This window comes from Pristiophorus japonicus, chromosome 15 (genome assembly GCF_044704955.1).
Source record: "Pristiophorus japonicus isolate sPriJap1 chromosome 15, sPriJap1.hap1, whole genome shotgun sequence".
NCBI classification, from domain to species: domain Eukaryota; kingdom Metazoa; phylum Chordata; class Chondrichthyes; family Pristiophoridae; genus Pristiophorus; species Pristiophorus japonicus.
Window position 1 is genome coordinate 24,856,510 of NC_091991.1, and position 21,102 is coordinate 24,877,611.

Below are 21,102 nucleotides of genomic sequence, written 5' to 3' on the forward strand. Positions count from 1 at the left end.
GGGGGAGAGAGGGCGGCACGGGGGGAGGGGGGGGGGAGAGAGGGCAGCACGGGGGGAGGGGGGGGGGAGAGAGGGCGGCACGGGGGGAGGGGGGGGAGAGAGGGCGGCACGGGGGGAGGGGGGGAGAGAGGGCGGCACGGGGGGAGGGGGGGGGGGAGAGAGAGAGGGCGGCACGGGGGGAGGGGGGGGGAGAGAGAGGGCGGCACGGGGGGGGGGGAGAGAGGGCGGCACGGGGGGAGAGAGAGGGCGGCGGGTGGGGGAGAGAGGGTGGCACGGTGGGAGGGGGGAGAGAGGGCGGCACGGGGGAGGGAGGGGGGGGGGGAGAGAGGGCGGCACGGGGGAGGGAGGGGGGGGAAGAGGGCGGCACGGGGGTGGGGGGGGGGAGAGAAGAGGGCGGCACGGGGGGAGGGGGAGAGTAGGCAGCACGGAGGGAGGGGGAGAGTGGGCGGCACGGGGGGAGGAGAGAGGGCGGCACGGGGGGAGGGGGGGGGGAGAGAGGACGGCACGGGGGGAGGGGGGGGAGAGAGAGGACGGCACGGGGTGGAGGGGGGGGGAAGAGAGAGGGCGGCGGGGGGGGAGGGGGGGGGGAGAGAAGAGGGCGGCACGGGGGGAGGGGGAGAGTGGGCAGCACGGAGGGAGGGGGGAGAGTGGGCGGCACGGGGGGAGGAGAGAGGGCGGCACGGGGGGAGGGGGGGGGGGAAGAGAGGGCGGCACGGGGTGAGGGGGGAAGAGAGGGCGGCACGGGGGGGGGGGGAAAAAGAGTGCGGGGGGGGGGGGAGGAGAGAGGGCGGCACGGGGGGGGGGGGAAAAAGAGTGCGGGGGGGGGGGAGAGAGAGTGCGGCACGGGGGCGGGGGAAAGAGGGCGGCACTGGGGGGGGGGGGGGAGAAAGAGAGGGCGGCACGGGGGGAGGGGGAGAGAGGGCGGCACGGGGAGAGGGGGGGGAAGAGAGGGCGGCACGGGGGGGGGGGGGAGGGGGCGGCACGGGGGGGGGGGAAAAGAGGGCGGCACGGGGGGAGGGGGGGAGAGAGGGCGGCACGGGGGGAGGGGGGGGAGAGAGGGCGGCACGGGGGGAGGGGGGGGGGAGAGAGAGAGGGCGGCACGGGGGGAGGGGGGGGGGGAGAGAGAGGGCGGCACGGGGGGAGGGGGGGGGAAGAGGGCGGCACGGGGGTGGGGGGGGAGAGAAGAGGGCGGCACGGGGGGAGGGGGAGAGTGGGCAGCACGGAGGGAGGGGGAGAGTGGGCGGCACGGAGGGAGGGGGGGGGGGAGAGTGGGCGGCACGGAGGGAGGGGGGGGAGAGAGGACGGCACGGGGGGAGGGGGGGGAGAGAGAGGACGGCACGGGGGGAGGGGGGGGGGGGAAGAGAGAGGGCGGCGGGGGGGGAGAGAGGGCGGCACGGGGGGAGGGGGGGGAGAGAAGAGGGCGGCACGGGGGGAGGGGGAGAGTGGGCAGCACGGAGGGAGGGGGGAGAGTGGGCGGCACGGGGGGAGGGGGGGGGGGAGAGAGGGCGGAACGGGGGGGGGGGGGTGAAGAGAGGGCGGCACGGGGTGAGGGGGGAAGAGAGGGCGGCACAGGGGGGGGGAGGAGAGAGGGCGGCACGGGGGGGGGGGAAAGAGTGCGGGGGGGGGGAGAGAGAGTGCGGCACGGGGCGGGGGGAAGAGGGCGGCACGGGGGGGGGGAGAAAGAGAGGGCGGCACGGGGAGAGGGGGGGGGAAAGAGAGGGCGGCACGGGGGGGGGGGGGGGGAAGAGGGCGGCACGGGGGGGGGGGAGACAGAGTGCGGGGGGGGGGGGGGAGAGAGTGCGGCACGGGGGGAAGAGGGCGGCACGGGGGGAGGGGGAGAGAGGGCGGCACGGGGGGAGGAGAAGAGAGGGCGGCACGGGGGGAGGAGAAGAGAGGGCGGCACGGGGGGGGGAGGGGGTGGGGGAGAGAGAGGGCGGCACGGGGGGGGGGGGGGGGGGGGGAGAAGAGAGGGCGGCATGGGGAGAGGGGGGGGGGGAGGGAGAGAGAGGGCGGCACGGGGGGGGGGGGGGGAGGGAGAGAGAGGGCGGCACGGGGGGGGGGGGGGGAGAGAGAGGGCGGCACGGGGGGGGGGGGGGAGGGAGAGAGAGAGAGAGGGCGGCACGGGGGGGGGGGGGGGGGAGGGAGAGAGAGGGCGGCACGGGGGGGGGGGGGGGGGGGGGAGAAGAGAGGGCGGCATGGGGAGAGGGGGGGGGGGAGAAGAGAGTGCGGCACGGGGGGGGGGGGGGGAGAGAGAGAGAGGGCGGCACGGGGGGGGGGGGGGGGGAGGGAGAGAGAGAGAGAGGGCGGCACGGGGGGGGGGGGGAGGGAGAGAGAGGGCGGCACGGGGGGGGGGGGGGGAGGGAGAGAGAGGGCGGCACGGGGGGGGGGGGGAGGGAGAGAGAGGGCGGCACGGGGGGGGTACATTTCAATGAGATCACCTCTGCCATTTTGATGCCATTTCACTTGATGAAGGGTGTTGGCAGTATGCAAAAACCTGTTTACTGGTTGAAGCTGAGGGGGAGAAAAGAACGATGCCAAATATTTGCTCAGCATTCTGGGGAGGAAGGGAAATGCCTCCATTCTAAGAGTGTACCTTGCTGAAGTTGCAGAGTTTCCACGGCTTTTAGGGTTCTCTGCGACTAGCTCTCTTCCTCTTTGGAGGCTGTGCTTGTCGAGTTCATTTGCTTACTTTTATGGACGTTTTCTTTCCTGCCAATTTCTTTACTTAGTTTGAAGATTGATTTCAAATGCCATTTGGCTTGTCACATTACGTTAGATACTGCCTCACTGTTTCCAATTTGTTACACATTATGTTGAAGCGCCACCTAAAGGTTTAGGAATTCTGAGATCACTTACTGTATTTAACTCGTATACCAAATTTAGAACTATAATTGACTTTGGGACAAAAGGAGGCCATTTTATCCATCCTGTCTGTGCCGATGTTAACTCTACCCTAGAGCTAGCTATCTACTCTAGCCCCATTCCTGTTCTTTTACTAGCCCCTCCCACCACTTTGATTGTCATCTGTATTCCACATTTGCATGAAAACATTTTTTCTAACCTCCTCCTGTATGCTTTTAGTAGTAATCTTAAATTTATGCCCCATGTCATCAATTCACTAACCAGTCAAAATAAGCACCAATACTGTCAACCCCTCTCAGTATTTTGAACACCTCAGAAAGCCAATGAATCCAGTCTTAGTTTTTGCCATCTCTGGTCATTACTATACCGTTCCCTCCTCGTGATCATCAGTGCCTATAATAGGGTGTCCTGGAGTGCCCATAACTGCATGAAATACTCCAACTTGGCTTTAGCAATCTTTTATATGGATTCATCCATCAACTTTTCTCTCTCTCTCTCTCTCCCCAGAATCCCATTTGTCCGTTGCAAGAAAGGAAAGGGAGGTGGGGTGGTGTTGCTGGTTAAAGAGGAAATTAATGCAATAGTAAGGAAGGACATTAGCTTGGATGATGTGCAATCGGTATGGGTGGAGCTACGGAATACCAAAGGGCAGAAAAGGGAGACAGCGGGAGTTCGAGGAGGTGGAGCGGCAGCGTGGTGAGGCCTACAAAAGGCCAGCCAGTGCAGTTGCAGCAGGGAGGCAAAAAAGTAGAAAGAAATCGAAAGGTGAGGTCACAGCCAAGGGGGTAAGTGATTAGTGAGTACTTTTTCTTTTCTTTATCAGTAAGTAACCTTTAGCATTATTGTTGCCACATTATGTTAATCTAAGGGTTAAGTCATGGCAGGAGAGCTCGGACACGTGTTATGTTCCTCCTGTGCTATGTGGGAAGTCAGGGACGCTTCCAGTGTCCTTGACAACTACATGTGCGGGAATTGGATTCGCCTGCAGCACCTGGCAGACCGCGTTGCGGCACTGGAGCTGCGGGTGGATTCACTCTGGAGCATCCACGATCTGAGAATCACGTGAAAAGCACGTTTAGTGAGTTGGCCACACCGCAGGTAAAGGGTACACAGCCAGATAGGGGATGGATGACCAACAGGAAGAGCAGTGGAAGGAAGGTAGTGCAGAGGTCCCCTGCAGTCAACCCCTGCAAAACAGATACACCGCTTTGGGTACTGTTGAGAGGGATGACTCATCAGGGGAGAGCAGCGGCAGCCAAGTTCATGGCACAGTGGGTGGCTCTGCTATACAGGAGGGCAGGAAAAAAAGAGTGGGAGAGCTATAGTAATAGGGGATTCTATTGTAAGGGGAATAGATCGACGTTTCTGCGGCCGCAACCGAGACTCCAGGATGGTATGTTGCCTCCCTGGTGCAAGGGTCAAGGATGTCTCTGAGCGGGTGCAGGACATTTTGAAGAGGGAGGGTGAACAGCCAGTTGTCATGGTGCATATAGGTACCAACGATATGGGTAAAAAATGGGATGAGGTCCTACAAGACGAATTTATGGAGCTAGGAGCTAAATTAAAAAGTAGGACCTCAAAAGTAGTAATCTCAGGATTGCTACCAGTGTCACGTGCTAGTCAGAGTAGGAATTGCAGGATAGCTCAAATGAATACGTAGCTTGAGGAGTGGTGCAGAAGGGAGGGATTCAAATTCCTGGGACATTGGAACCGGTTCTGGGGGAGGTGGGACCAGTACAAACCGGATGGCCTGCACCTGGGCAGGACCGGAACCAATGTCCGAGGGAAAGTGTTTGCGAGTGCTGTTGGGGAGGAGTTAAACTAATATGACAGGGGGATGGGAACCTATGCAGGGAGACAGAGGGAAGTAGAAGCAAGAGATAGAAGCAAGCGATAGAAAGAATAAAAGTAAAAGTGGAGGGCAGAGAAACCCAAGGCAAAAAGCAAAAAGGGCCAAATTACAGCAAAATTCTAAAGGGGCAAAGTGTGTTAAAAAGACAAGCCTGAAGGCTCTATGCCTCAATGCGAGGAGTATTTGGAATAAGGTGGACAAATTAACTGCGCAGATAGCAGTTAACAGATATGATGTAATTGGCATCACGGAAACATGGCTCCAGGGTGACCAAGGCAGGGAACTCAACATCCAGGGGTATTCAACATTTAGGAAGGATAGATAGAAAGGAAAAGGAGGTGGGGTGGCATTGCTGGTTAAAGAGGAAATTAATGCAATAGGAAGGAAGGAATAGCTTGGATGATGTGGAATTGGTATGGGTGGAGCTGCAGAATACCAAAGGGCAGAAAATGCTAGTGGGAGTTGTGTACAGACCACCAAACATTAGCAGTGAGGTTGGGGACAGCATCAAACAAGAAATTAGGAATGCGTGCAATAAAGGTACAGCAGTTATCATGGGCGACTTTAATCTACATATTGATTGGGCTAACCAAACTGGTAGCAATGCGGTGGAGGAGGATTTCCTGGAGTGGATTAGGGATGGTTCTCTAGACCAATATGTCGAGGAACCAACTAGAGGGCTGGCCATTCTAGATTGATGATGTGTAATGAGAAAGGACTAATTAGCAATCTTCTTGTACGAGGCCCCTTGGGAAAGAGTGACCATAATGTTGTAGAATTCTTTATTAAGATGGAGAGTGACACAGTTAATTCAGAGACGAGGATCCTGAACTTAAGGAAAGGTAACTTCGATGGTATGAGACGTGAAATGGCTAGAATAGACTGGCGAGTGATACTTAAAGGGTTGACGGTGGAAAGACAATGGCAAACATTTAAAGATCACATGAATGAACTTCAACAATTGTACATCCCTGTCTGGAGTAAAAATAAAACGGGGAAGGTGGCTCAACCGTGGCTAACAAGGGAAATTAAGGATAGTATTAAATACAAGGAAGAGGCATATAAATTGGCCAGTAAAAGCAGCAAACCTGAGGACTGGGAGAATTTTGTAATACAGCAGAGGAGGGCAAAGGGTTTAATTAGGAGGGGGAAAATAGAGTATGAGAGGAAGCTTGCTGGGAACATAAAAACTGACTGCAAAAGCTTCTATAGATATGTGAAAAGAAAAAGATTAGTGAAAACAAATGTAGGTCCCTTGCAGTCAGATTCAGATGAATTTATAATGGGGAACAAAGAAATGGTGGACCAGTTAAACAAGTACTTTGGGTTCTGTCTTCACGAAGGAAGACACAAATAACCTTCCGGAAATACTAGGGGACTGAGGGTCTAGTGAGAAGGAGGAACTGAAGGAAATCCTTATTAGGCGGGAAGTGGTGTTAGGGAAATTGATGGAATTGAAGGCTGATAAATCCCCGGGGCCTGATAGTCTGTATCCCAGAGTACTTAAGGAAATAGCCCTAGAAATAGTGGATGCATTGGTGATCATTTTCCAACAGTCTATCAACTCTGAATTGCTTCCTATGGACTAGAGGGTAGCTAATGTAACACTCCTTTTTAAGAAAGGAGGGAGGGAGAAAACGAGTAATTATAGACCGGTTAGCCTGACATCAGTAATGGGGAAAATGTTGGAATCAATTATTAAAGATGAAATAGCAACGCATTTGGAAAGTAGTGACAGGATCGGCCCAAGTCAGCATGGATTTATGAAAGGGAAATCCTGTTTGACAAATCTTCTAGAATTTTTTGAGGATGTAACTGGTAGAGTGGACAAGGGAGAACCAATGGATGTGGTGTATTTAGACTTTCAAAAGGCTTTTGACAAGATCCCACACAAGAGATTGGTGTGCAAAATTAAAGCACATGGTATTGGGGGTAATGTACTGACGTGGATAGAGAACTGGTTGGCAGTCAGGAAGCAGAGAGTCGGGATAAATGGGTCCTTTTCAGAATGGTAGGCAATGACTCGTGGAGTACCGCAGGGCTCAGTGCTGGGACCCCAGCCATTTACAATATACATTAATGATATGGATGAGGGAATTGAGTGTAATATCTCCAAGTTTGCAGATGACGCTAAGCTGGGTGGCAGTGTGAGCTGTGAGGAAGATTCTAAAAGGCTACAGGGTGACTTGGACAGGTTAGGTGAGTGGGCAAACACGTGGCAGGTGCAGTATAATGTGGATAAATGTAAGGTTATCCATTTTGGTGGCAAAACACGAAGGCAGATTATCTGAATGGTGGCAGATTAGGAAAAGGGGAGGTGCAGCGAGACCTGGGTGTCATGGTACATCAGTCATTGAAAGTTGTCATGCAGGTTCAGCAGGCAGTGAAGAAGGCAAATGGTATGTTGGCCTTCATAGCTAGGGGATTTGAGTATCGGAGTAGGGAGGTCTTACTGCAGTTGTACAGGGCCTTAGTGAGGCCTCACCTGGAATAGTGTGTTCAGTTTTGGTCTCCTAATTTGAGGAAGGACGTTCTTGCTATGGAGGGAGTGCAGCGAAGGTTCACCAGACTGATTCCCGGGATGGCAGAACTGACATGTGAGGAGAGACTGGATCAACTGGGCCTGTATTCACTGGAGTTTAGAAGGATGAGAGGGGATCTCATAGAAACATAAAATTCTGACGGGACTGGACAGGTTAGATGCAGGAAGAATGTTCCCAATGTTGGGGAAGTCCAGGACCAGGGGACACAGTCTAAGGATAAGGGGTAAGCCATTTAGGACTGAGATGAGGAGAACCTTCACCACTCAGAGTTGTTAACCTGTGGAATTCCCTACCACAGAGAGTTGTTGATGCCAGTTCATTGGATATATTCAAGGGCAGTTAGATATGGCCCTTACGGGACCAAGGGGTATGGAGAGAAAGCAGGAAAGGGGTACTGAGGTGAATGATCAGCTATGATCTTATTGAATGGTGGTGCAGGCTTGAAGGGTCGAATGGCCTGCACCTATTTTCTATGTTTCTATATTTCTAAGAATTTGTTTCTACCTGTAATCTTACATTTAAAGGTCAAATGTATCTGTACCCGTATATCTGTTCCCCCACTGCATTGAGAAGTTTATCAGTTAAGAGTATATTTCCATTCTCTTTGTTTTCATTGAATTGTATTTGCAACATAATACCACTCTCCTAACCCGCCAATGACCTCCTGCAATTTCCTGCCTTTTGTCGTGCCCCCTAATTTGCTATCTGCAAATGTTATTATTTCATCTGTGCCCATGTCCAAACTATTTATGTATATGGAGAAGAAAAGAGTTCCAACATATCCCTGTGCATGCCATGAACTATATCTTGGGAATCCAAGAAACATCCATTTCCTCCTCTCTGTTTTCTATCAATCGGCTTCTACTCAAGGTGCAATGTAGATTCACTAAAACTTCAATGCCATTGGCCTTAATCTTCACAACAAATCTCTTGTATGGCACTTTATCAAAAGCACTTTTCGAAAGTCCAAATATATTGCATTGATTGAATTCTCTTTATGCATCCAATTAGTAATTTTCTCAACGAATTTGATTGAAATAGTTAGGCGTGACCTCTCTTTTACAAATCCCTCTTGACTGTCCTTGATTAGCCAATATTTTCCAAGTGCTCACGAACATTATTCTTACTATGGTCTCTAGCAGTTTCCCTACTACTAATGTATTTGTAGGCACACCACCAAATATTTATAAAAGCTAGCGGGAAGCACAAATCTGTATGGGATCAATAACTGCACCTATTTATTCCCTCTTACCTCAGTACACTGGGGCTACCAACCTAAAAACATGATAACTAAACAAATAGCCAAGTGATCCAAATTGGTAAATCCAAAGCACATTCCTATGTGATAAAGTTATCTTAATCCTCTCCCACTGAAAAAATATATTTCCTTTCAATCATACTCGTTAGCACCAACAATCACGGGTAAAGTTACAGCCCATTTTAAAATGTTACCTTATCCACTGCCTTGCGGACAATTTCTTTATATTCATCCTTGGTTATGTCCTTCTTTTGATAATAAGGCTTGATGGCTAGTTTCACTTCTTCTACAGCTCTTTCTTGAATAGTACCTTTCTATATGTTAGACAGAAAAAGTACTTAAGTTGTGTATTCCACATCAAACACAGATTCCATCATAGCACCTCAGCAAAAATAGAAATTAAGACTCAAGCATCAGCCACGTCAACAATAGATGGCAGCAGGAAACTAACGTGGATTAAGGAACAATGATATTGTATTACACAGACCACATGTATGCTTTTTAATCCACAGGTTCAGAAGCTTTCAAAAGATCAGAACCCAAGATGTACACATGCAAAAGTACACAAGTGGAAACAAATCCTAATCATTGAACAAAAAAAATAGGCATGCACCACACAGAACTGGAAAATCAAACGGCTGTCAGTTTATAGATGTGTGGGAAGCTCATGCTATAAAACAATGTTACAAAAAAGCTCACATTCAAGTCAACAATGTAGCTAGTTCTCTTGCTATAGAGGAACATAAGGAAATTAAATCAATTTATTGATACTTCTGGACTTGCCTTGTCCTTTTTGGGCTTTTCTATTTCAAATTCTTCCTTAAAGCTTTCTTTTTCTAGTGTAGGCTTTGAAGTTGAAAGAGATGCAAAAACCTGTTGCACAGACTGAAAGGTGGAAGAGGAAACATCTATACAAAGTGGAAGTTGCACTGTTTTGCCTGACCCGCTAGCTGGGATGGGTATACAAGAAGCACTGCTCTGCAAATCCACCTCAGGAACATTACATGGAGGAGGTATGATCTAAAACAGAAGTGAAGCAAAATATCAAGCACTTTAAAGTTATCCATACAAGTAGCTAAAAGAAAATCCATATGCACAAAAACACAGTATTTAATTAGACAATTACTTCTGCAAATGCTAATAGGTTTTACAAAAAACGACTCGTGGGCATATCAGTTTTAATATGTGCAAAAGCAGGACTGAAAAAAATCCAATGGGCCTCTTTCATTCCAACATTTTGGGGCTGTGCATATATTAACTGTGTAATTAAACTCAGATCCTCGTGTGCAACATTAATACACCCAAGAAACACGACTTCAATACAAGCAGGCTTGACTTATTAGTACTGTCAAATATAAATAAGTGTAATTATTCATTTATAAAAAAATACCCAAATATGTCCCAAGAGCAAAACCACTTGAACTGAAGGGTTGCCATTTGTTATTTCCAGCAATGTGCAAACATAACTTTAAAAAAAATTCTCAGGATATGGGCGATGTGGGTAAGACCATTATTATTGCCCGTCGCTCTGAGGTGAGGGTGGCTTGGTAGGCCACTTTTTGACGGCATTACATGTCAGCCACATGGTACGACTAGAGTTAAGCATAAGCTTAACCAGGAAAGGGTGGCAGACTTTACTTGAAGGACATTAATGAAGCAGTAAGTTTTCACAACAATCTGGAAGATTTTATGGTTAATTTTTTTTCTGGTGCATGCCATAATTACCTGATTTATTGAATTCAATTTTACAAGTCGTCATGGTGGGTTCTAACCCATGAACTTTGGGTTACTAGTCCAGTAACATAACCATTACACTGCTGTGACCGCAAAAGATAAACTCCGTATTCATATGCAACTGTCAACGCAATCCAACAAATTGCTTTGGCCATATCTTATCACCTTTTGAACAAGATAGAATGGGAATGGCAGAACAAAACCAGTATGTTAATAGGGAGGCTTAAAGAGCATCTATTAGATTAGAATGCTCTTCAACGGATTAGAACTCCAGATTAGAAGTGTACAGAGGTGAAATATATCCTCAAAAAGTAAAAGTGTTTATTATTCCGGAAGTACTTTTAACTTCCAATGTATAATTAGCAAAATAACCAATTCCCCAGAAATAAAGTGCTGGAACCATGCAAACGTGTGTGCTGCATTCAGCCAGGGTGAGCATTTAACCCAGTCTGCAAACTTTCCAATTATTTGGAAGCGCCAACCAGGGCAGCCCCTGGAAGCATTGATTGAGCACTTAATCTGGCAAACCTGAACATGTTAAAACTGCAATCATATCTTTCTGCCCAAGAACTTACCTGAGGTTGTGCCATGTCATGCTGCTGAATCGCATAGTTCACTGACTGGGATGGTGGAGGGGGAGGTGGTGGTGGAGGTGGGCTGTTGGGCAGATTTCCAGCTGCAGCTGGTTGCACTGCAGAAATTCCTGCATGCACACTCAGTGGAGGAGGAGGGTGGATGTACGGATTATGAAAATGCATTAAAGGAGGGTGGACATTCATCGGATATGGAAAGACATTCATTGGTTGGGGAGGTGCATTCATTGGCTGTGGTAAAACAGGTTGGTGCATTATATTAACTGGTTGCTGAGAACCATTCATTTGTTGATTTGCTTGGTCGCTGAAGGCTGGCACTGCTTGCGATGAATCTGCTAAATAAATATACATAAATTAATGGAGAGATATTGAGGCATCTTGGATCTTTCTTCAGATAACAATTCATCCAAAAATATTTCTGATGTGAACTTTTGGGAAATACTATAAACTTTTTTTTTGGAACTTCATGCAACACTTTGTTCTCATACTCAACATATTTTGTATTAACTTATTAAATTAAGACTTGCATTTATATAGTGCCTTTCACGACCACTGGACGTCTCAAAGTGCTTTACAGCCAATGAAGTACTTTTGATGTGTAGTCACCATTGCAATGTGGGAAACGCAGCAGCCAATTTGCACACAGCAAGCTCCCACAAACAGAAATGTGATAATGACCAGATAATCTGTTTTTTTTGTTATGTTGTTTGAGGGATAAATATTGGCCAGGAGAACGGGGATAACTCATAGAAACATTGAAAATAGGAGCAGTAGTATGACATTCGGCTCTTCGAGTCTGCACCCGCCATTCAATATGATCATGGCTGATCCATATGACGTGGACCATATACAGTAGACACCTCAAATCGCTGGAGAAATACCACCAATGATGTCTCCGCAAGATCCTGCAAATCCCCTGGGAGGACAGACGTTAGCGTCCTCGACCAGGGCAACATCCCCAGCATCGAAGCAACTCCCCTGCTCTGTGCTATGGGATCATTTATGTCCACCCGAGAGGGTAGACGGGGCCTCGGTTTAATGTCTCATCCGAAAGATGGCACCTCCGGCAGTGCAGAATTCCTTCAGCACTGCACTGGAGTGTCAGCCTTGATTTTTGTGCTCAGGTCTCTGGAGTGGGACTTGAACCCACAACCTTCTGACTCAGAGACGAGAGTGCTACCCACTGAGCCACTGACTGAAACTACCATAGTTAATGAGGGAGATTGTAGTGTTATTTTGAATAAATATACATTTAAACTTAATACTTTGGGTTACATTGCACAACCCAGCAACTGAAACAAAAGCAAAATACTGTGGATGCTGGAAATCTAAAATAAAAACAGGAAATGCTGGAAATACTCAGCAGGTCAGGCAGCATCTGTAGAGAGAGGACTGAAACGGTTGACTGCTCACGTCAACACCAAGACTTCTTGTCTCAAAGCTCTCACTCACACACTGTGTTCAAGTGGATGAGATCATCTGGCACCAAGTCAGGGAACTTGATGGGATCACCAGAGGGCTTTAAACCTTAAAAAGGGAAAAACAGAAACACGGTCTAGTGGCTCAGACGATAGTTGTGCAGAAGACTGCGGCTTAGGCTGTCCCAGGGAGCAGGTAGGTGGAACTGAATGTACTGGCAGACTGAGTTAGTACGATAAAACATGTCCATCAAACATCACAGTGAAGGAATGGATCCGAATTCCACAGATAGAAAGTTCCAAAGAAGCACTCCCAGAACATAGTCTGATGTACCATTTATATGGCGTCTTGGGACATTTTACCACGTTAAAGGCGCTATATAAATTCAAGTTGTTGTTGCGTGGTGGCTGCTTCTATAGCTATTGGATTTTTATCCCATCAATCTGGGATTTTTTGAATCAGGTCATAGGGGTCAAAGAACAGTGTTCTAACTTGCTATCACCTGCTTCTCCTCCTATTTGTTCTCTATATATTCGGTGAGTACCCAGTGATAACCGTTTTGATAAAGTGCTGTCATTCACAGGCACTATTCACATATCCACTACTGCATGCCTGGCCACTGAAGGAAAACTACTTCAAACATTAATTTTCAGGACAATCTGCTGAGAATTCAAAAATTAAGTTCAGGTCATAACCCACCATTCATACAACGCAACATCTAATTGTATCTTAACCATTCTTAAATCTTTTTTATTTGTTATACATGGAAGCGTTGTGAATTGGCGATGCTTTGATAACCCAAAGGAGTCGACCCCAAAACGTTTAGTCCAGTCATCTTAATAGCCACGCCTTCAGCTTTATCTTGAAGCAATGTTAAAGCCATTAACCTACTTTCAAACAATTCTTTAAGTTCTCCTTCATAGCTGTACAAGTAAACTATCTGGGCAAAATACATTTTTATTTGCAAAATTATTTGCTTCAGTTAAAACTGATATTGGCCCAGATCTTGTGGTCAGCGGCAATGTTTCCTTTTTTTGGGTGTGTGGCCCCTTCAAAATATCATGTATATGTTGTTTTTCCCACTAAAAAAACGGTGAGCCGGCTGCGAGGGAGCTGCTTAAGGGGCACATTGGTCAGCGGAAAACGGACGGCACTTGCCGCGGTCCTCGAAAACAGCTGCCCAAAAAGATTTAGTGGGCTCCAGAGTGTCAATTTCTCCTATTCCAGTGTCACTTTGAAATTGGTGCCATTTATAGGGGATCTGTGGAGTCTAGCAGAAGGCAGGCTGATCAGCCAATCAGATTGTAGAACTCTTATAGACAGCAAAGTAAGAAGTAAAAAAAAAGCATGGAATATAATTCATATTTTAAACATTATACAGAAAGTGAAATAAAGATTGGGATACACATGGGATTAAGGAAGAAGCTGAAATAGCAATCAAACTTTATTAAAAATATTATTTTTAAATCCATGCAATTTTTAAATGTTCTTCTGACGGAATGAGACTTCACATTTGTAAAATTAATTTTTCAGGGCCAGAGAGGTTGTTCAGCAGTAATCATGACTTAGTATATTGTTTAAAAACTCAGTTACTCCTGACTGAATAAGGCTTAACATTTTCATTGGTTTTACAGTGAGAATAGTACGTAAAAATACTGCGAAGACTGCAACAGTACATCCTGAGGAGGAGCAGTGCATCACTGACAGTAATTTCCAGATTTCTACGTTTAACTGCACATGCCAGAAATTGCTGTCAAGTTTTCTACAGTAATGATGGTGACAGTTTCGCCATCATTAGAACCGCAAATTCCGGCCCATTGTATATTGTAATAGAACAAATTCATTCACTATAAATCAGTAAGGCATAACTCCTTTGTTAGGATTCTAAAAAGGGCAGCATGAATCGACAACGTCTGCGACTCTCAATTCCATTTAAATAAAAATAATCAAAATACACTAAAATCTAAATGTCTTCAAAGTGCACCCGACTTTTAAGAGTGCAGAAGACAGTCAAACTCGCCACTTTGCCCACCTCAGCTATGGTATGCTATTGAAAGGAAAATCATTTTAACAGTTTACTCAAACAATATGCGCTCTCAGCATATTCCTTTCTTTAAAAGAATTCAGATTATATAACAGTATTACCCATCTGCTAAAGTTAACAACCTTCCCTTTTGCTAGCGTGAGATTTTTAAACATTGATTTGTTTCCTTGATTAAAGGCTTCACAGGTAACAATTTGTGGCAGTGACTGCATATTAAATACAATATTTTGCAGTCAGCATTAAAGAAAAGAACATAGCGATCCACTAGGCACTAAATACTATTGGAAAAAAATGCCATCACCCTTTCTGGAAAACAAATTATTGGGTTTCAATTTTATTTGTCTTCTTGCTCATAGCTGTAAATACTATGTTTGATACAGTCTTCATTTTTAGCAATGAGCAACCTTTACTCATGAAAGTATAGTTGATCAGTCATAACAATAACCAGCTCCACACAGCTTTTCAAAAGGTTTCTCAAAGTTTTTCAAAAAGCAATGGAGAACAAAAATACATACCTTGCTCTGACGAAGTCTGGTACTGTTCCTCATCTGGCCCCCGCCAGATTGACTGTGCACCTGAAGTCTGCCTTCCCCTATTGGCGTAGTAATTTTGGACATCTGCTGGGAGAGTTTTCCTCGCATTCCAACTGGAGAAAGACGACCATCCAGAACGGTCGCGGACGTCAGAAGATACATTTGATTCACCTCTCCATCTGCTAGGCTGATGGTCGTTATATCTGCGGGGTCCAGTTCCTTGGTATTTCCCTGAATTATTTTGCTCGCCTGAGAAATTTGACCTTCGATTCTGCCATGGCATTTCACTTTGGTCACCAGGAAAGGGACCTCCCCAGAAACGTCCACGACCACGTTTCCAACCAGAGCCAAAGCCCCTATTAGCCCAATGATCATCCCTTTCATATCTATTTTCTTCCCATTTGGCATCATTTCTGTATTCATTTTCTCTCATATTCATGTCAGATGATGTCTGCAATTGTTCCGATAACCATTCAGGATTCCTGTCATCTATGTACTCATTAGTATCTACAGTTGACTGCTCATCTAGGTATCTTGTGGTTTGTTGGAATTCTCTACTCCTATCTTTTCTGAATCGATCAAATCCTCTTGGCCTTTCCCGATCATTCATTCTGAATCTATCCTTTCCTCGAGTATTTCTCCAGCAATCATCCATGTTTCTGTCTCTTCTCCCTGGAGAAAAACTAGATTTGTCCTCTTTGTCTCCAGAATGATATCTTTTTCTGGATCTGGACCTGGACCTAGACCGCTGTCTAACTTTTTTTCCTCTGTCTGCTTCAGCTTCCCTCTTCTCAGTTTCACTTGAAAGTTCTTCCTTGTCTCTCTCTTTACTAGGAGACCTGGATTTTTTTCTAGAGGATGGAGAAGCTTGGTTGCTTCGGTCACTATCATCTCCTTTTGAACGATTTCTTTCATGTTCAGGCTTGTCTGAGTGAAAATGATGGTCTTTACCCCATGACCTGGATCTGGACCTTCCCCGTGACCTGGACCTGGACTTTCCCTGCGACTGGGACCTGGACTTTCCCCTTGACCTGGATCTTCCTCGTGACCTGGAGCCGGATCTTCCCCGTGACTTGGACATGGACCTTCCCCGTGACTTGGACATGGACCTTCCCCTAGACCGGGAGCCGGATCTTCCACGAGACCGGGAGCCGGATCTTCCACGAGACCGGGAGCCGGATCTTCCACGAGACCGGGAGCCGGATCTTCCACGAGCCCGGGAGCCAGATCTTTCCTGTGACTTCGACTCGGATCTTTCCTGTGACTTCGACTCGGATCTTTCCTGTGACTTCGACCCGGATCTTTCCTGTGACTGGGACCCGGATCTTTCCTGTGACTGGGACCCGGATCTTTCCTGTGACTTCGACCCGGATCTTTCCTGTGACTGGGACCCGGATCTTTCCTGTGACTGGGACCCGGATCTTTCCTGTGACTTCGACCCGGATCTTTCCTGTGACTGGGACCCGGATCTTTCCTGTGACTGGGACCCGGATCTTTCCTGTGACTGGGACTTAGATCTCTTGTGTTCACGTTTTCTTTCCCTTTCTGGAGACCAAGTTGTGGATGCTGCATGGAATCTAGATTTGCGACGTGGCACATCTTTTTCTTTCGGTTCTAACTTTTTCTCAAGTTCAATTTCAGGAGGTCTTTCCCCTTTGTCTTCCTTATTGATATTTTCAACACAAGCCTCTGGCAGCAGTACCTCATGATTAGAACCAAAGGATATAGCAGAACTGATTGCTTCCTTTTCTTTTGAATTTGTTTGAGATTTATGTTCAGCTTCAGACATTTGGTGGTCATTGATGGGTGAATCACATTCCATAGCTACTACCTCATTGTTGTCCACATTAAAGTCCTCAGCACCACTACTACAGGTCCCACCAATAAACAACTCAGATTTGGCCCTTTTATCTACAGAGGCATCAAGTGCCTCTGGAGTCATCCGAATGTGGTCAGGTGCATCGGAGGTTACTTCACTTTTTAAGCTTTTATCCCCCATAACTTTTCCACGACTTTCATCAGATGACTGCTGACCAATACCACTTTTACAATCAGATGCCTGATCGGGTTTATTTAAAACATCCCCCAAGTTCATCTCAAACTGCTCAGGTTTGATATTCCCAGAGCCTGTTTCACTCTTTAAGGTGTTATTCTCCATGAACTTTCCAGGGTTTTCAACTGATGACTGCTGATCAATACCAATTTTACAATCGGGTATTTGTTCAGGTACACTTAAAACTTCCATAGAACCCATCTCACATTGCTCCGGTTTCATATTCTCTGAGGCTATTTCACTTTTCAGGTTGTTATCCTCCATAAATTTTCCAGGAGTTTCAGCATACTGCTGGCCAATAACACTTTTACAATCAGATGCTTTCTCAGCACTTAACATTTCCAAAGATTCAATTTCTTTAAACTGCTCAGGTTTGATATTCTCTAAAGACATTTCACTCATCTGGTCACTATCATCCACGAATTTTCCAGGAGTTTCAACAGATGACCCTCTACCAATATCATTTTTACAATCAGATGTATGGTTTGCTTCATCTGGATTGTACTTAATTTCTGCAGATTCTGTTTCCATAAATTGCTCAGAACTGGCGCTCGCCAATGTCATTTTACTCTGGGGGTAGTTAGATTCATCGCATTTTCCTGGACTTTCAACAGGTGACTGCTTTCCAGTATCATTCTCACAAGCAGGTACTTGGTCAGGATTGTCTGTGGTTTCTGTAAATTCTACCTCTTTATACTGTTCAGAATTTTGATCATCTACAAGTGCCTTATTTTCCATCTCAGTGCTATCTTCATTTGATGGACTTTCAGGATATTTTGTGTGACTAATGTCTTTATTACTATTAGTCACATCGGTACAGGTTACAGCTTCACTGAGAGAATCAAATCCATCTTTCGAACTATCCTGTCCCTTTTCAATTATTTCTTTGTCGACGTGTTCTGCTGGGTTTCCTGAGATACGTTCCACACAACTTCCACAATTTTCATCATCAGTAGTTGGTGGAAGATTTGAGTTTCCTGAGTCTTCACTATTAATCTGGTCAGTGATTGGTACACAGACTTCTTCACTGACAGAACAAGGGCTTTTATTTTCTACATGATCATGTTCCTTTTCAATATCTTCTTCCTCCTCCTCCGCCTCCTCATTATCCTTCTCCGTTGAAGTAATATGTTCACCACAGACATTAGTTGACGAATCGCTTGCATCCAGATTCGTCAACAGCTCTTCATTGGAGAGAGGTGGTTGAGGTTGAGATTCAGTTTCACTGACAAATGGACTATCATTTGGGTCTGAACTACTAGAACTAGATTTCTTACAGGAACTACGAGTAACTCTGGTTTTCTTTTTGTCAGAGGGAATTTTACTTTGTTCACTCTCCAACTTCCTTTTTGTCTTTTGCTTTCCAGCCCTTTTAGGTGGAGTTCTTGCACATTCTGGAGATGTTTTAGGAACTGAGGTGCCTGGGCTTGACTGGGGCCTTTGAGGTGAGCTGGCAGATTTGTCCAATTTTTCTGCTTTGCTGATACGCATTGATCTTCTTCTGCCTTGCGAAGTTTCAGAATTTCCTGCGTTAGTACTACCTGATGCTCCAGAAGTATTCTTTTTCTCTCCACCTCCTCTGGTGCCTGCAAGTGCACACTTCTTGCCAGGAAAATGAACTGGATAAAAAATAAATAGTATTCAATCAATAATGGTCTCCTGATGGAAACATTACAAGCCACAATATAATTACTTTATTGAAAGCCATTTTATAAATTAAGAAAATGTCTATTTGCTGAATGTCTGCAATTCTTTAAAACTATTTTTTTTTTATATAAAGGAAACTTTGCAGTTAGTTTTAATAATAATCCCCCAAAGTTCTCTTCCCCTTCCCTCCCTCAATGGCTAAGAGGTCCAGACAACTAGGATGGGGGTGGTGTTGCATTCATCGTAGCATAGGTAGGTCATCAATGCTAATGAATAAAATACTTTTCTACTTCAAACTAACCAGGTTAGATATAGTACATGATAGATAAGGCTCTACATTAGTTCAGTTTAAACTCAATCTCAGAAGAGTATTCCCACTGCATAAATATAATTCCTTTCTCACACTAGTCATCTTTGTGCGAGTGATATTGTTAATTTAAGGGAAGCTTAGTGCTGCAAGATCATGCAGTCTAGGAACTGGGTTGAAACTAGTTGAACTTATTTCACGTAGGAAAAATGTATCTGATAAAGAGAGGAAGCCCTATCAATATAAGCTGGATAAGAGAACCCATATCTTAAAAGGTAAAATTACACTTTGGTAATGCACCATATAGCCCCTTAAAAACAAATTAATAATCAGTACAGTAATGCTTATTTATATAATTTTGATAACTTGCCCCCTGAACACGACTCTTGGTCAAAAGGCTGCGGATTTAAATAGCAAACTAATAATTTAGCACGTAATCCAATATCGATAGTGCGGTGCACCATTGAATATGTTAAACTGAGGTCCTAATTGCCTTTTCAGGTGACCACCAAGATCAAAAGACACTATTTGAAAAGGAGTAGGGCATTCTCTGTGTTCTGATCTACATTCCTCCTTTAAACATCTTTGGACGTTCATCTCGTTTCTCTGTCAAATCTTGCTGTGCATGGCGCAAAACAGCTGTCACATTTGTCTACGCAAGAGCCACTCCACTTCAAAATAACGCATTCTATGCAAAACAATTTGAAACGTCTGAAAAATGTGGTAAGGTGCTATATAAATGCAAGTAAAGTCCTTTTACTCGAGGGGTGGATAGCAGCTTTAAACTAATAAAGATATTGTTATTGGATGATAAAAAAAACTTCTACGAAACTGTGCATGTAATCTAGAAATTACTAAAACATACTCCCTATACACAACTTACAACCATCTTTAAATGCCATCAAGGTTTCGGCCAATTCCTGCCACCAACATTTGAAGTCTGCAGTTGAGTGAAACTCATCCTCTACTTGAGCAGTTAGTGATAATACTGTACTTGTAGTTATGCTTCATTTGGTGGGAAGCAATATTCATGGAACATTTTGAGAAATGCCCATTTTATTTTACAATTAAAAACAATAATTACAAAGACTTTAGGGCATTTATCAAACTCAGAACATAAGAAACAGGAGCAGGAGTAGGCCATTTGGCCCCTCGAGCCTGTTCCGCCATTCAATAAGATCAAGGCTGATTTGATCTTGGCCTCAACTCCACTTCCCTGCCCGTTCCCCATAATCCTTGACTCTCTTGTCGATCAAAAATCTGTCTATCTCCACCTTAAATATATTTAATGACCCTTCAAAAATTGAGATTTTTCACTGTCCTTTTATTTCAATGGAATCAACAGATTTTCAAAAATGGACAGCAGGTATGGAGTAAATGAGTTTACAAAAATATCTATTTAGCATTTGACCTCATTTAATGGTTAAATAAAATTGGCAAAGTCGAGAATTAAAAATGACCCAATGCTGGAGAAGAACAAACATTGGAAAATTTGTTTTAAATAGCTTTTGACAAAAAACTCCCAACTTTGGGTGTATATATTTTGAAGCTAAAATATTGTTCAACACTGCAAACCATAAAGGTTTTAAAATCAGGAAGTACCTAAACAGGGGTTGTTTTGAGTTGGAAATAAGAACCTCACCAGAACATCCCAGTGCAAGTGGGCTGGATGGAAAAATAGTTCCTGACATCAGATCTCGCAGAGGGAAAGCACGTGCTGCTTCATTGTATTCAACAGAAATGACGTCGATTCCATATCTGTAAATTAATCAACAAAGATCTCAACAAAATATTGTCTTTCTTTTTTCTACATGTAGAAGCGCGTTGTACTGGCTCAAATACTGAATGTCTGCAGATCCAATTAAATTCCAAAGTCAAACAGCTACACTCAATTTACATAAAACAATCCACATGATCTTGCCTCCACAAAGATCAGTAACAAAGCAACACAAATCAGACCTATAATAAGTCCAAAGTGCTGAACAGAGCAAGGTAAAGGCAAGAAATCCATGCAAACATAGTTTTATGAATAGTAAGCCATGCCAAAGAAAATTATTGGAATTGTTGGACATTAAGCATAGTGTCATTAGTTGAAAGCTTTTAGCTGAATCGAAAGTTCACAAGATCCAAGGTGAAACTGCAAATTGTATTACTGGCTAGATAAAAGAAATGGTCGATAATTATGAATGGTAATAGCTTTGACTGGGCAGTAGTGACGGCTTCTTCCTGTGAACATTTACTAATGATCTCAAGAAAG

At 45.6% G+C, this 21,102-nt stretch overlaps 1 protein-coding gene across 6 annotated transcripts in view; it reads right to left on the reverse strand.

Moving 5' to 3' along the window:
* The window catches only part of scaf11 (SR-related CTD-associated factor 11), an 83,930-nt gene that overhangs the window by 5,198 nt on the left and 57,630 nt on the right, over positions 1–21,102 (reverse strand). For 4 of the 6 annotated variants that reach the window (XM_070900240.1, XM_070900239.1, XM_070900241.1 and 1 more), the window contains 5 exons: positions 20,488–20,603; positions 14,821–18,510; positions 10,825–11,177; positions 9,299–9,535; positions 8,710–8,829 (listed from right to left, as the gene is read on the reverse strand). In XM_070900240.1, the coding sequence (XP_070756341.1) occupies positions 8,710–8,829; positions 9,299–9,535; positions 10,825–11,177; positions 14,821–18,510; positions 20,488–20,603 (4,516 nt within the window). The remainder of the gene's footprint in view (positions 1–8,709; positions 8,830–9,298; positions 9,536–10,824; positions 11,178–14,820; positions 18,511–20,487; positions 20,604–21,102) is intronic. The other 2 variants (XM_070900243.1, XM_070900244.1) reach the window with 2 other exon arrangements.